This window comes from Schistocerca nitens, chromosome 5 (genome assembly GCF_023898315.1).
Source record: "Schistocerca nitens isolate TAMUIC-IGC-003100 chromosome 5, iqSchNite1.1, whole genome shotgun sequence".
NCBI classification, from domain to species: domain Eukaryota; kingdom Metazoa; phylum Arthropoda; class Insecta; order Orthoptera; family Acrididae; genus Schistocerca; species Schistocerca nitens.
The window spans coordinates 853,065,921-853,081,877 of NC_064618.1; the positions used below are offsets into that span (position 1 = coordinate 853,065,921).

At 40.5% G+C, this 15,957-nt stretch overlaps 1 protein-coding gene across 1 annotated transcript in view; it reads left to right on the forward strand.

Moving 5' to 3' along the window:
• The window catches only part of LOC126259239 (autophagy-related protein 2 homolog A), a 471,250-nt gene that overhangs the window by 282,022 nt on the left and 173,271 nt on the right, over positions 1 to 15,957 (forward strand). Inside the window, exon 28 of the mRNA XM_049955863.1 lies at positions 1,420 to 1,542. Within this exon, the coding sequence (XP_049811820.1) occupies positions 1,420 to 1,542 (123 nt within the window). The remainder of the gene's footprint in view (positions 1 to 1,419; positions 1,543 to 15,957) is intronic.

The following is a 15,957-nucleotide window of genomic DNA, read 5'->3' on the forward strand; positions in this document are numbered from 1 at the left end:
TGATGTGACTGTCAGCAGCACACCACTAATTCTGTATTAAATATAACAGAATTCTTTTTCCTACCAATCTGCCTTAACTTACATTTTCCACATTTAGAGCAAGCTGTTGTCCATCACACCAAATAGAAATTCTGTGTGAGACATCCTCTATCCTTCTGCAGTCACTCAATGATTATACATTCCCTTTTACTATAGCATCATCAGCAAAAACTTGCAGATTGCTGCTGACCCTATTAGTCAGATCATTTGTGTGTATAGAGAACAAGATTAGTTCTGTCACACTTCTCCTCTGGGGCGCTCTTGACAGTATCTGTGTCTCTGATAGTGGTATAACATTTTAACTCTTGATAACAGGAAAACAGGACTGAAAGTGCTGAAGAAGTTTTTCGTCTTATAGGCTTGTTTGGTAAAATGCTCCTTCATATTCTTTTGATAAGACTTCTCTAAACATTGAATCGTACATTTTGTGTGTGTGTGTGGGGGGGGTGTGTAAACTTCAACCACTATGATCAGACATACCACTTACTGCCACTTTAACATCATTGAAGGCATTTGGGTCTGTCAGCAAGTAGATGTTAGCTATTGCACTATTCAACATAATGATGACTGACCTTTGAAGCTTGGGACTTAGCTCCAACATGTGGGTGTGCATCCACTTAACTAAAATCACTAATTGGGTGATAGTTATTGCCAAAATAGCTCTCTACTGACTTTGACATTCCTATGTCATAAGTAATAGCTATTAGTAAGATGCTATTGGCCGTTTTACAATCTTTTCCTTTCTGACGTAAACTTGTAGCTTACACCTGCTTCTAAACATGGGTATTCCAGATGTTTCTTTCTTCCCAAAGTCTCAGAATCACTTACTCTTCCATAATTATAAAGTAATGGTCCTCCAGAATTTGTTGATTCCCAAGAACATAATTGACAAGAAACACTTGCTGACTAAATTCTTCACTCTCTCTCTCTCTCTCTCTCTCTCTCTCTCTCTCTCTCTCTCTCTCTGTGTGTGTGTGTGTGTGTGTGTGTGTGTGTCTGTGTGTGTGTGTGTGTGTGTGTATATGTGTGTGTGTGTTTTAATCTCTGTAAATTACCTGCATTTCTTGCTCTTGATGCTAAGACCATAAACCTATGAACTACAAACAGCTTGCAGACAGTGTCCTTGAATTTCTGTTACCTTATGTGCAAAAAGAAATATTTTTGTAGACCTAACCATGCAGTTGCAGGGGAAAAGCATCATAACTGTCATTAAGTAATGATTCAAACAGTGATGAGGAGGCTCTAGCTGTCACATATGATATTCATGTCTTCAGTCTCTTACACCTTAAATGCAAGGCAGTGCATCTTTTGGCAATGTGTGTAGGTTATCTTTTGCATAAACTTCACTATTTACATCAAACAACCTTTTTATTTTTTCAGGTGAAGTTCATCAGTAAAACTCCAGTTCTTGGTAGCCCTAAATCTAGTCCACATATGACCTGGCAGACACGTGGTGGACCAGGTCGTCGCCATGATGTCCTGATGGAGCTCCAGCTAAACAAGGTGTCTGTATATGCAAAATTGTTGTGAAGTTTTAAGTTTTCTTTCATCTCAGATTCAAAATGAGAAGATGAAGATACTCAAGTATTTGTGGAATCATTGACTAAATTAGATACCAAAGTCACTCCTTTTATATGTGGTTCACTAATTTAGAACCTTAATTACTTTGAGGTTACTTTTCATGTGTCACTTGTTGGACAGCAGGTTAATTAGATTCACCATCATCAGGTGCCTGAAAACTGTATTTTGCACTCAGCCAGAAAGTGATGGAGAACATACTGACCATAATTTCCAGTCTGCAAGTCCACATTAATCTTTGTACACACAGAAAGAAAATGTTCTTACTTGCTGTTTACTCAGCAGGATCAGGACACTATCACTGTAAATAATAGTTTAGAGTTTTAACTGATAGATATATTCAGTAAAAGTTTACACACAAAATATATAGTAATGTCTCAATAATAACAATAATAATAATAATAATAATAATAATAATGATAAATGACACTATTGGAAACAGCACTGTTAGCAGTTCAGAGGTGACCTCTACAGTAAGTTCCAGGTAAAATGGTCTATCACCCTGACTTCTAATCACCAAAAGTTAATTGCTCACCTTAAAAGTGGAAAACAATCTTGCTCTTGCCATGGGGTTTTGTCAACATTAACAGGCAGCACAGGAGCAGTTACTTTCATGAAAACTAAGCAATCCAGGATGGTATACAACCTTCGTGAGTTCACTTCCTACTTTTACCGAAATTGCTTTTGGTAGCTATCCAGCTGTGACATCATCCAAGGCACAGCACTCATAAGTGTTTGACTGATTCAGACAGATTGATATCTCAGTGTGTCTTCTCACTGCTTCTCTGGTCATGTTTGTATATTTGCCCAGTGGATTGCGGCACAGAACATCTGCTGCCAACCACTCTAGGCACAGGCAGCAGCATCTAAATGGCCCCTTTCTAGGACATGTATTAATTAATATCTCTGACATTTAATAGTTTACAATTTTCTTAATTTTATATGAATGGAGTTAAGTTTGCTTTAGTTACTAAAAAAAGTTTTAGCTCGACTACATTTAAACTTTGACTGCGAGAATTTTTAGAACGGAACCTACAGGAGAACATGACCTCAGAACTGCCTCTTTTGAGATTGCTTGTAATGATTGTTATTTACATTGAAGACTTGAAACTTCGTACAGCTACATTATTTAATGAATACTGTCAAGTGCAGTAATTAGAACTTTCTATTAACAAATACAAATTATCCTTAATCTGATAAGAATAGGGACATTTTTGTTCCAAATGCAGTTTTAAGCGAATAATAATGGAGTCACATAGTTAATGTTTTTGAATCAAACTGAGGCTACATACGAAATTTCACATTTCTGAGTCGAATATTTAGCACCTACTGTTTTTTGAAAAATGCCGATTTTGACCAAAATGTTGCTCCAATAATGCAACTTTTAATCAGGACATTCATTTGCACATTCTGAACAATTTTGAACTTTCTAACTTCATTATTTAGTGCCACACATTCTTTTGAATAATATATTTAGAGGGGAGAGGAAGCAACGAACGTCCCTCCGTGTTAGGGAGAATGCACCCAACAGGATTGGGGCTTCTAGCAGGAGAGCGAACTGCCTGACTTTATGTGGGCAATTCGTCAAGACACCACAAAAGAGGAAATAATCAGACACTCCGATGGACTGGGAATAGCAGGAGAAATCGAGTGTGATGAGCTGAAAACAAAGGGTCGCCTAATGACCTTCAAAATTGGGGTGCCTTTTGGCTGCTGCGAACAAGCCGTACAGCCAGAACTGCGGCCAACAGGAGTGCTGGTGAGACAGTACCTTTTCCGGAGTAAGAGACCGGAAGCCGCCAGGTTGTAACACCGTTCACAACCAACTGAGATTAAAAACATTAAACTCGAATATTGAAGGTCTTAGCACAGCAATAGTGCACGTCCAAGATAATTTCTTCAGACCTTATGATATAGTGTTCCTGACAGAAAAGTTCCTTACAAAAGACTATAAAAAAGTAAACACGCATTACGCAATCAGTGTTATGGCGGAACAAGGTCCAAATGGCAGCACTAAGGACGGCATCACATGTCTCATCACAAAAATTTAATCTCCCTTCTGAGTCTCCCAACAAAGCGAGACACTTTCTAGTAGTAAGGACCGTCGTCTGTGTTCTTATATGTGTGTGCTCTCAGCCTGAGCTCACAGTAGGAAATCAGTTTGTGCTCGGATACTACCGATTGGGACGACCTAGTCAAATTGGCAGGAGGCCTGAATTGACGTGTGGACAGCCCTTCACAGAAAACGACAGATGCCGTGAACTACTTGGAAGAGGAAGGCTTTGCAACACTTGTCAGTAACAAAGCAATCCACACTTATTTCTGTCATAACGGTGCAAGCACAATTGACCTCATATGTATGAACTCCAAACTTGAATAACTAGAACAACACATCATCCTGGAAGTTGTAAAGAAACTGGTTCTCTACTTAAAAAATGGAATAGTCTTTGTCAGAATGTGCAGAATCTTATGTAAGACCAATAGGACGTCAATTTTAATCTATGCCAATGTTTATGTAATTAAAAAAAAATTAGGTAATTCAGTACAATTATTATATAGATGCGATAGATCACTTTAATGGGGCCAAATGAACAATCAGAGTCAATATAATTCCAGTAAACCTGCAAAAGTAAAAACAAATTATTGTAGGGGCCTACATAGACATCGCGCATCTGCTAGATGGCCATGAAATACATAATTTTGTTTTGAAGCTGACAGCCAATGAAACATTCCACGCAGGAAAAATAGATCTAAAAACAAAGATGATGTGACTTACCAAATGAAAGTGCTGGCAGGTTGACAGACACACAAACGAACACAAACATACACACAAAATTCAAGCTTTCGCAACAAACTGTTGCCTCATCAGGAAAGAGGGAAGGAGAGGGAAAGACGAAAGGATGTGGGTTTTAAGGGAGAGGGTAAGGAGTCATTCCAATCCCGGGAGCGGAAAGACTTACCTTAGGGGGAAAAAAGGACGGGTATACAATCGCGCACACATACACATATCCATCCACATATATACAGATACAAGCAGACATCTCACAAGCAGACATATTTAAAGACAAAGAGTTTGGGCAGAGATGTCAGTCGAGGCAGAAGTGCAGAGGCAAAGATGTTGTTGAATGACAGGTGAGGTATGAGTGGCGGCAACTTGAAATTAGCGGAGATTGAGGCCTGGTGGATAACGAGAAGAGAGGATATATTGAAGAGCAAGTTCCCATCTCCGGAGCTCGGATAGGTTGGTGTTAGTGGGAAGTATCCAGATAACCCGGACGGTGTAACACTGCGCCAAGATGTGCTGGCCGTGCACCAAGGCATGTTTAGACACAGGGTGATCCTCATTACCAACAAACACTGTCTGCCTGTGTCCATTCATGTGAATGGACAGTTTGTTGCTGGTCATTCCCACATAGAATGCATCACAGTGTACGCAGGTCAGTTGGTAGATCACGTGGGTGCTTTCACACGTGGCTCTGCCTTTGATCGTGTACACCTTCCGGGTTACAGGACTGGAGTAGGTGGTGGTGGGAGGGTGCATGGGACAGGTTTTACACCGGGGGCGGTTACAAGGGTAGGAGCCAGAGGGTAGGGAAGGTGGTTTGGGGATTTCATAGGGATGAACTAAGAGGTTACGAAGGTTAGGTGGACGGCGGGAAGACACTCTTGGTGGAGTGGGGAGGATTTCATGAAGGATGGATCTCATTTCAGGGTAGGATTTGAGGAAGTCGTATCCCTGCTGGAGAGCCACATTCAGAATCTGATCCAGTCCCGGAAAGTATCCTGTCACAAGTGGGGCACTTTTGTGGTTCTTCTGTGGGAGGTTCTGGGTTTGAGAGGATGAGGAGGTGGCTCTGGTTATTTGCTTCTGTACCAGGTCGGGAGGGTAGTTGCGGGATGCGAAAGCTGTTGTCAGGTTGTTGGTGTAATGCTTCAGGGATTCCGGACTGGAGCAGATTCGTTTGCCACGAAGACCTAGGCTGTAGGGAAGGGACCGTTTGATGTGGAATGGGTGGCAGCTGTCGTAATGGCGGTACTGTTGCTTGTTGGTGGGTTTGATGTGGACGGACGTGTGAAGCTGGCCATTGGACAGGTGGAGGTCAACATCAAGGAAAGTGGCATGGGATTTGGAGTAGGACCAGGTGAATCTGATGGAACCAAAGGAGTTGAGGTTGGAGAGGAAATTCTGGAGTTCTTCTTCACTGTGAGTCCAGATCATGAAGATGTCATCAATAAATCGGTACCAAACTTTGGGTTGGCAGGCCTTTGTCTTTAAATATGTCTGCTTGTGAGATGTCTGCTTGTGTCTGTATATATGTGGATGGATATGTGTGTGTGTGCGAGTGTATACCCGTCCTTTTTTCCCCCTAAGGTAAGTCTTTCCGCTCCCGGGATTGGAATGACTCCTTACCCTCTTCCTTAAAACCCACATCCTTTCGTCTTTCCCTCTCCTTCCCTCTTTCCTGATGAGGCAACAGTTTGTTGCGAAAGCTTGAATTTTGTGTGTATGTTTGTGTTTGTTTGTGTGTCTATGGACCTGCCAGCGCTTTCGTTTGGTAAGTCACATCATCTTTGTTTTTTATATATATATATATATATATATATATATATATATATATATATATATATATATATGGAAACATTCCACGTGGGAAAAATATATCTAAAATCAAAGATGATGTGACTTACCGAACGAAAGTGCTGGCAGGTCGATAGACACACAAACAAACACAAACACACACACAAAATTCAAGCTTTCGCAACAAACTGTTGCCTCATCAGGAAAGAGGGAAGGAGAGGGAAAGACGAAAGGATGTGGGTTTTAAGGGAGAGGGTAAGGAGTCATTCCAATCCCGGGAGCGGTAAGACTTCCCTTAGGGGGAAAAAAGGACGGGTATACACTCGCTCACACACACATATCCATCCACACATATACAGACACAAGCAGACATCTCACAAGCAGACATATTTGAAGACAAAGAGTTTGGGCAGAGATGTCAGTCGAGGCAGAAGTGAAGAGGCAAAGATGATGTTGAATGACAGGTGAGGTATGAGTGGCGACGACTTGAAATTAGCGGAGATTCAGGCCTGGTGGGTAACGGGAAGAGAGGATATATTGAAGAGCAAGTTCCCATCTCCGGAGTTCGGATAGGTTGGTGTTGGTGGGAAGTATCCAGATAACCCGGACGGTGTAACACTGTGCCAAGATGTGCTGGCCGTGCACCAAGGCATGTTTAGCCACAGGGTGATCCTCATTACCAACAAACACTGTCTGCCTGTGTCCATTCATGCGAATGGACAGTTTGTTGCTGGTCATTCCCACATAGAATGCATCACAGTGTACGCAGGTCAGTTGGTAAATCACATGGGTGCTTTCAAATGTGGCTCTGCCTTTGATCATGTACACCTTCCGGGTTACAGGACTGGAGTAGGTGGTGGTGGGAGGGTGCATGGGACAGGTTTTACACCGGGGGCGGTTACAAGGATAGGAGCCAGAGGGTAGGGAAGGTGGTTTGGGGATTTCATAGGGATGAACTAACAGGTTACGAAGGTTAGGTGGATGGCGGAAAGACACTCTTGGTGGAATGAGGAGGATTTCATGAAGGATGGATCTCATTTCAGGGCAGGATTTGAGGAAGTCGTATCCCTGCTGGAGAGCCACATTCAGAGTCTGGTCCAGTCCCGGAAAGTATCCTGTCACAAGTGGGGCACTTTTGTGGTTCTTCTGTGGGGGATTCTGGGTTCGAGGGGATGAGGAGGTGGCTCTGGTTATTTGCTTCTGTACCAGGTCAGGAGGGTAGTTGCGAGATGCGAAAGCTGTTGTCAGGTTGTGGGTGTAATGGTTCAGGGATTCCGGACCGGAGCAGATTCGTTTGCCACGAAGACCTCACCTGTCATTCAACATCATCTTTGCCTCTTCACTTCTGCCTCGACTGACATCTCTGCCCAAACTCTTTGTCTTCAAATATGTCTGCTTGTGAGATGTCTGCTTGTGTCTGTATATGTGTGGATGGATATGTGTGTGTGTGTGTGTGTGTGCGCGCGAGTGTATACCCGTCCTTTTTTCCCCCTAAGGTAAGTCTTTCCGCTCCCGGGATTGGAATGACTCCTTACCCTCTCCCCTAAAACCCACATCCTTTCGTCTTTCCCTCTCCTTCCCTCTTTCCTGATGAGGCAACAGTTTGTTGCGAAAGCTTGAATTTTGTGTGTGTGTTTGTGTTTGTTTGTGTGTCTATCGACCTGCCAGCGCTTTCGTTCGGTAAGTCACATCATCTTTGTTTTATATATATATATATATATGTATCTAAAAACAAAGATGATGTGACTTACCAAACGAAAGCACTGGCACGTCGATAGACACACAAACAAACACAAACATACACACAAAATTCAAGCTTTCACAACAAACTGTTGCCTCATCAGGAAAGAGGGAAGGAGAGGGAAAGACGAAAGGATGTGGGTTTTAAGGGAGAGGGTAAGGAGTCATTCCAATCCCGGGAGCGGAGAGACTTATCTTAGGGGGAAAAAAAGGACAGGTATACACTCGCACACGCACACATATCCATCCACACATATACAGACACAAGCAGACATATTTAAATATGTCTTTGGCGCGAATTGTGCCCTCGGCCACACACCGCTTGGTGGCTAGTGGAGTATATATGTAGATGGAGATGGAGATATACAAGACTCTTCAGCCGAAGCAACCATAATTCCCAGGGAACATCCCAAAGGAAGTGTAGGAAAGACATTTAAGCTCAATCCTTCAGGCTAAAAACACATGCTGGCCGGCCGCACACTGACTCCAGCCCCTATGCAGGAGACTGAAATTTTCCCAGAAGAAGAAATAATCCACACATGAAGAACAATAAAGCTCAGACAACATCTACAACTGAAAACTACACTCCCTGTACTAGTGATTCCACTCACAGTGCTCCTCGATGAGTGCCTGAAATGAGGTATTGTACCAGATCAGTGGAAACATTTAAAGGTGATGATGCTGTAGAAAGGAAACACCCTATTCAAGATCTTTACAATACTGCTGTGCATGCGTCTTAGAGATATCATCGATGAGAAACTCCCTGATTCACAGTTTGGTTTCAGATGTGGAAGATCAAAGCCACAAACTGTACTGTCTCCAAACCAATATAGAAATGGCGTTAGCAAATTGAGGAGGAAAGCTTCATGCAATTTTCATAGACTACACCAAGGCATTCAACAAAATCAAGAGATCCATTCTAATGAAGAAACTGGAAACTGCCTTAGGTCCAAGACATTACCTGTTGCCAATCATTAGAGATCTTCTCACTAACAACTGGGTGGAAATACATGATGGTATAGATAAGTCCAGCCTGATACAGCAAACAGTTGGAGTGTTGCAAGGTGACCCACAGAGCCCCCTACTCTTCATCTTAGCTACGGCAGACATCATTGAGACAATAAAACCCAACAATGTAAATGTACTCATGTATGCAGACGACATGGCATTAACCTCAGTTTCTGAGGATGATCTGCAGAAAACCTTCAGCCAGTTAGTGAACTGGGCATGAAAAACTACCTATCCTTGAATGAAGAGAAGACAGTCTCCATGACCTTCAGAAGAGGAGGAAGACCTGGCACTTTCTATGTTGGAGAGACACCGCTAAAGCCAGTCACTAGTTTTACATACCTAGATGTTACCCTTCAGTCACAGGCAACAGTATTCACATGCCACATAAACTACAGAGCCAGCACTACAATGAGAGCCATAAATGATATCAAGTCGATAGGCAAACTCTTCCTGAAAACAGCCCTACGACTGTTTGAACTCAGAGTTGAACCTGTTGCAATTTATGGTTTGGAAAACATATGGATTCATCCGAAGAAGACAGATCTCGGAAAAATAGAGAAGCTGAAGGCTACTTACTTAAAAAGGGTGCTATGTCTCTCCAAATACACACTCTTGTGGCTTCATAGAAGAGCTGTAACTGAAGCACTTACTACCAGTGACGACAGCCTAACAGGACTTATTGACGGAACTGCATGAGAAGAAATGTAAGATATGGAAGGATTTCTATGGTACAGATGCCATGACAAACCGTGAATGGATGCACAAACTGCGCAACACCCAGAGTTTTCACGAGCCCAGCCCGAGTTGTATATGTGCGATGTGCGGTGACCAGTATGAGAGATATCATGTGTTAATCTGAAGGATGAGAAAAGAATCGCTGGTGAAATTCTGTAGTGACTAAGTGTAATAATAGTGAATAGAGAATAATTCCTGTACTTCATGTACTAAATGGCCAGTTTGGCTGCAATAAATCTATTATTATTATGCATGTCTCCCAGCACTATACTATTTTTCTGCACATACCTTCTGACACACAACACAGGCTGCTAGCCTCCTTGCTACTTTACGATGGATGTTGTCAAAAATCACCTTCTCATTTAGTTTAGCAATGCATTTCTTGGCTCCACAATGGTTGTATGATAGATGCACATAATCTATCAGTAAATCCATATGTTGCAATGGAAAACATATTTTTCGTTCTGCTGAATCTAACTTCCTTCTTCAGAATAAAATCCCTTTATGTAGGCAATAGTATTATGCTGCTTTTGGATGACTGAGGACCCTAAATGGCTTGTGACTAACCTCAACTGATCATCATTATTTTGCTCCTTTTTTAAGTTTTTCCATACTTTCTTCAAGGCACTTCTTTCCTTCAGCTCTTGTATGGCAGACATGCACACCTCATTCTTATCTGCTAATGGAGTTTCTTATTCCTTGCATAATTCAGCACTTCTTGATAGCCCTTCTGCTACCAGATTGTTCTTTCCTTGTATGTATTTAATCTCAAGGTTCAAACTGAAGATACATAGTCCACCTGGTTAGTCTTGGATGTCTTAGTTTGCAAGTTTTTAAAAACATAAGTGTCTTTTGTTCACTATATATTATCACCTTGTGACCTAAGAGATTATGTCCAAACATTTGTGTAGCAAACACGATAACCAGTGCCTCTAATTCCGAAATTCCATAGCTTTTCCCAGCAGGTTGCAATGAATGACTCACAAATGTGAGTGTTTTATGTGCCTCTCGGTTGCCTTCTGTTTCCAGTTGAAACACCTCTACCGCAATCCGATAATCACTTGTGTTTGCTGACATGCAAAGGGGTTTGAAAATCTGGATGGTGTAATAGTGGACTATTCATCAAACAGTTTTTTAATTCTCCGCAAGTGGACTGGCGCTCTTCAGTCCAAACCCATGGGGTATTCTTCTTCAACAAGGGAATAGACAAGGTGCATTAAACAGGTTCTCATTAACAAAATGGCAATAGAATCTGAATAAACCAAACATTGACCTGAGCTCCTTTTTATTTCTGGGCGCTACAAACTGATAATTTGGAAGGATCAGATACCATATCTTCCCTGCTGATTTAATGGCCCAAGAATTTTATTTTGCCTCTAACACACTCAGTCCTTGCTAAATTTAATTTAATACCTCCCTTTTTTCCTAAAGCTTCTGGCACTAGACTGATATATTCGACCCATGTGGGAGTTACCAGCAGTGTATCATCTACATAAATAGCCACCTGATCTAACAATCCTTGCCCCAATACATGACCGATCACTCTTAGGAAAGCACACACAGAAATGTTTAATCCAAATGGGACTACTTAATATTGGTAGCATACTCCTTCATACAAAAAGGCTGTATATTTTTGTGATTCTTTCGCTAGAGGCAAATTCCAGTATCCAAAAGTTATGTACATTGATGTAAGACACTTATCTCCTCACAACTTTTGTATCAGTTCATTCATATTTTGAGGATGCTCACTCTTTATTACAATTTCATCAGGCCAGAATGCATCCAGTACTAATCTGATGCTTCTGCCCTGCTTGGGCACAACAAGCATATTATGATATTCACTAATTGCTTGCTCAATGACACCTCATGACAATATATGTTATAATTTCTTTCTTAACAGCTTGCTTTCTCGAAACATGTACCTGCCCAGGCTTTACATTCAAATGGCATTCATACCATATAACTTCACCAGACATATTTGGGAATACATTGTGATGAGTGATTAATACTTCGCTTAATTCTGCCCTCTGTTTATCAGAAATTTTATTTGTTGATTGCACATTAGCCTCTACATCTTCCAGGATATAATTGTTTTCCTCATTAACATTTTGCATCTTCCTGAAAATATCCCTTACTCCTCATTACTCTAGTAGGCAGTTCCCATTCTTCATTATTGCTGCCCGTATACTTCCCAATGAAGGGCTCTGTAATCACTCAAGAATCTGGTAAAGTTAATACTTATTGCTCTGATCAAAGTCAATCTTTCCTTGATATTTTGTTAAAAGGTCTGTGCTGGTTAACATCTCAACACTTAAACCACACACAATTAAACAAAAATGATCTATTATTATGTTACCTATATCAAAGCTTCATGCTGTATTGGTCTAGAAACCTTTCCAGTAGAACCTATTATTCTTTAACCACTTACTTTCATGACAGTTAGTTCATTCTTATTAGGAATGGAATCAAAGAATCCTTGGGACAAAGCACTTGCTTTCCTGCCACTATCAAGAAGACAGCACCCTGTTACTTGTGAGATGTTAGTTTTTATAATAGGGTGAGTGATTTTAGTTTGAACAGGCTCCTCATAATGGCCTTTTAGTAAATCCTTTTCAATCTGTTTTTTCAGCTGCATGTACATTTACACTTGGATTCATGGGGTCAACAACCTCTACATCCAAAGCTGCCTTTTCCAACCTGTCCACCAATTTGAAATCAAAGCATGTTTACTACCTCCTCTACTTTTGTTTGCTGCACATCAGCTAAACTGTTCTCCACTTCTGAGCAACTGCATCCCTGCGCAACATTGCTATATATAATACTGTCATCGGTTTTTGCAGTTTGTGGCACATCAATACAGCTAATACGTTCCCTGATGCCATTGTTACTGTTACCCCCTTCATCCAACAACTCCTCTCCTTCAGAACCTTGCGGAACTGACTCTACTTCCTGCAGTGAAACTTTAGGCTTTAGATTGCCATTATTGTCGAAGATGTAAGCCTTTACTTCCTCTTCATCCTTCTCTGTTTTAAACTTGTTAGGCTATTCCTCCCTATTATCTGTAGTGTTTTCCTTTTCTTTCTTGACCCAATTTTCTAATATGTCCAAAATATTGTCATCAATATAATAAGAGTAGTCCTCATAGATGTGACTTAGTTTCCCACACACAACCTGTTGTTTTCATTTGATTCAAAATCAGATTGGATAGCATTTAGCTCTCCATCTTGTTTCAACAACACAGTGTTTACATTTCTGTCTTTGTCATAATATTTATTATGAATGTGTGATTGTTGTGTACCTCCTCTTCCTCTACCATGGTCTTGACCACAATAATTAGATCTTCTATTCAGAACCTTCATACTTCTAACATTCACATTCCTACCGTCATTATTGCAGTTGTTTACATGATTGTTAGAAGACCCATTAATATTCTGCACCTGCTCCTCAACAGCAGCTACTCTTTCTACTTGCTTCAGATACTCAGTGAACCTATCCACAGTATCTCTAGGTGTGGAAATGATTCTTTTCTGCTGATACCAAGGCAGCTAGTCCCACGATAATCATTTCTGGCTTCATCTTTTCTGTGTAATGTGACAGCCTGTAACCCACCTTCTAGAAAACACTTTAACTGATTCACGACCTGGAGTAAATATTTTACTACTACAAAATTCTCTCAAAACATTGTTTTGTTTGTTGTGAGGCCAGTACTCATTAAGAAATGCAGTTTTGAACTCATACAGATATCTGCATCTAATTATTATGTCAGCTAATCATCACAAAGTATCTCCCGACAAATGATTCCTTATGAAAGAAATTTTCTCTCATTCTTACTGTGTGTTTGGTGAAATATCTTCAAAATCATTCCAGAATTCTAATGGGTCAATTTGTTTGTCTGTATCAAAATGTAAAAATTGAGAACTTCCAATGAAAGCGGCATCAACTGAAGCAACATGCTGTTTTGTTGAAAACAGTGTGAATTTAAGAAAGGGGACTGTATACATTACATATTTACTGCCATTACCCATGCAGTCATTATTATCAAGCAGAAAATAAGAGTGAAAATAGGAAGTGATGACATTTGACATCACCAAAATTTAGAATAGATTCACACATTTGCATTAACTGGCAACACAGTTGTCTCACTTTGTTGTGCAGTAGCAGTTAAATGGAGTGACATTACTTGCTCAGTTCGTCACTATCAACTCTGTCCCCTTCAAAGTAATCCCCCTCAGGTATAACACACTTGTGCCAGTGCTTTGTGCGATTTTGGAAGCACTTGTGGAACTTTCTTTTCAATATGATGTTGAGCTACTGTTTTTGTTTTATCAGTGGTGGCAAAATGACATCCTGTTACGGTTCTCTTCAGCCTTGAGATTAGAAAGGAGTGACAGGTGGCCATGTCCGGTGAATATGATGGCTGAGGGAACATAGATTTCTTTTTTTGCCAAGAAGTCACAAGCAGTCATTGATGTGTGATCAAACTTGCCCTTCTGCCCCCCCCCCCCCTCCCTCTATATATCTGTGTCTGTCTATGCTATCAATCTCTCTCTCTCTCTCTCTCTCTCTCTCTCTCTCTCGGCTCTTCAGGCAGTTTCTGTCGTCACCTGTCATAACCATCTTTAGAAGTTCTGGATCATTGTTGGCTTCATTCAGCATTTCCTGAACGATGTCTACATGACATAATTTGTGATTGAAATTCAACAATTTCAGAACAAACTTTTTTGCTAGTTTCTTCATGCCCAAAACAACTGAAAAAATTGCTTGGAATGAGCCGAAGGATCTGCCAGCATCATCAAAAACCTCTCTGATTGTGATTCAGCGGTTTTCCAGAACCATTTTCTTTACTTCTTCCACATTTGCATCAGTAATTGATGTGCTAGGGCATCCAGGGTGGTCATGGTCTTCAATGTCTTCTCGACCCAATTTTAAATGTTTATACCACTCATAAAGTGTTGTTGTACTAATAGTAGACTTACCAAAAGCCACAGTCAAAATTTTGAATACTGTACTACATTTATTCCATTTTTCAAGCAAAATTTAATGCAAATTCTTTGATCCATCTCTTCAAAAGTAGAATTTGCCAAGCATTTGAAAACATGTACAACATTTTCAACTGTCAACAATAAACTAAATATTCAAAACTGCTGAAAATACAAACATACACCAGGAACATTTGTACCAACAAGATAGGAAAAAAATGAAAATTGGACATATAAAGCCTGCAAAATTAAAAAATTCCCGTTACTTTTTGATCACATCTCGTACATTTTCTTCCGCAGTTTCCGAAACAGAATATTTGCTGTTAATTAATTGGCTTTTTCATGTTCCATGAATTGTAATAAAGTTCTCTCACTATGATGGAGAATGTGTCTTATAAGACTACATGTATTTTTAGTATGTCTTACCATCTTTAATTAGTATGAATTAGGATAGATTGCTACTTAGCACATAAAAGAGGTATTAGGATCACAGAGGTACATTTAAAAGTAGACTGTTGAATATTATTCAGCTGTTGGACAAAATTCTTCAAGAAATACACACTCTCTCTCTCTCTCTCTCTCTCTCTCTCTCTCTCTCTTTCATAAGTGCCCAGATCACACATGCTTGGCCACTGTAAAGTCCAGGCAGTGTTGCACCAATCTTGACAGTGAGTTATTTGAACCCCAAAAGGGTTTACAGAGGTATTGCACTTATTCGATTTTCCAGACAAAATATACACTTTCAAATACTTATTAGTAACTTCGAATTTTTGACAAAATAATTTAATGGGATGGATAAAAAAGTCCACTCCCGAAGCACTGGAGGAACAAACACATAAAAGATAGCTGCAATTAGACAAGCTTTTGGAGCCAGTGGCTCCTTCTTCAGGCAGAAGGGTTGAAGGGGAAGGAAGAGGGCTGAAGGAAAAGTACTGGAGAGGTCTAACAAAAGGACTAGATTTCGGGAAAGTCATCCAGAACCGTGGGTCAGGGGAGACTTACCGCACAGGATGAGAAGGAAAGACTGGCTGTTGGGGTCTGCATCGTATGAGATTTGAAAACGTGAGAGCTTAAAGGTGGAAGGCAGTGCAGTATGCAAGACACAAATTACTGCTTAATCGTTGTGCGTGAGTTAATAAGAGTGAAAAGCTAAGTGCATTGCACGTAGCAGAGGTGGGAGGGATAAGATAAACGAGTGAGAAAATGAAAGATGTAAAAAGTAAAATATAGTGAAGAAAAGAGTCGTTACCATGAAGAAGTGCTGAGACAAAAGAAATTAGCGTAAATTAAGGTCAG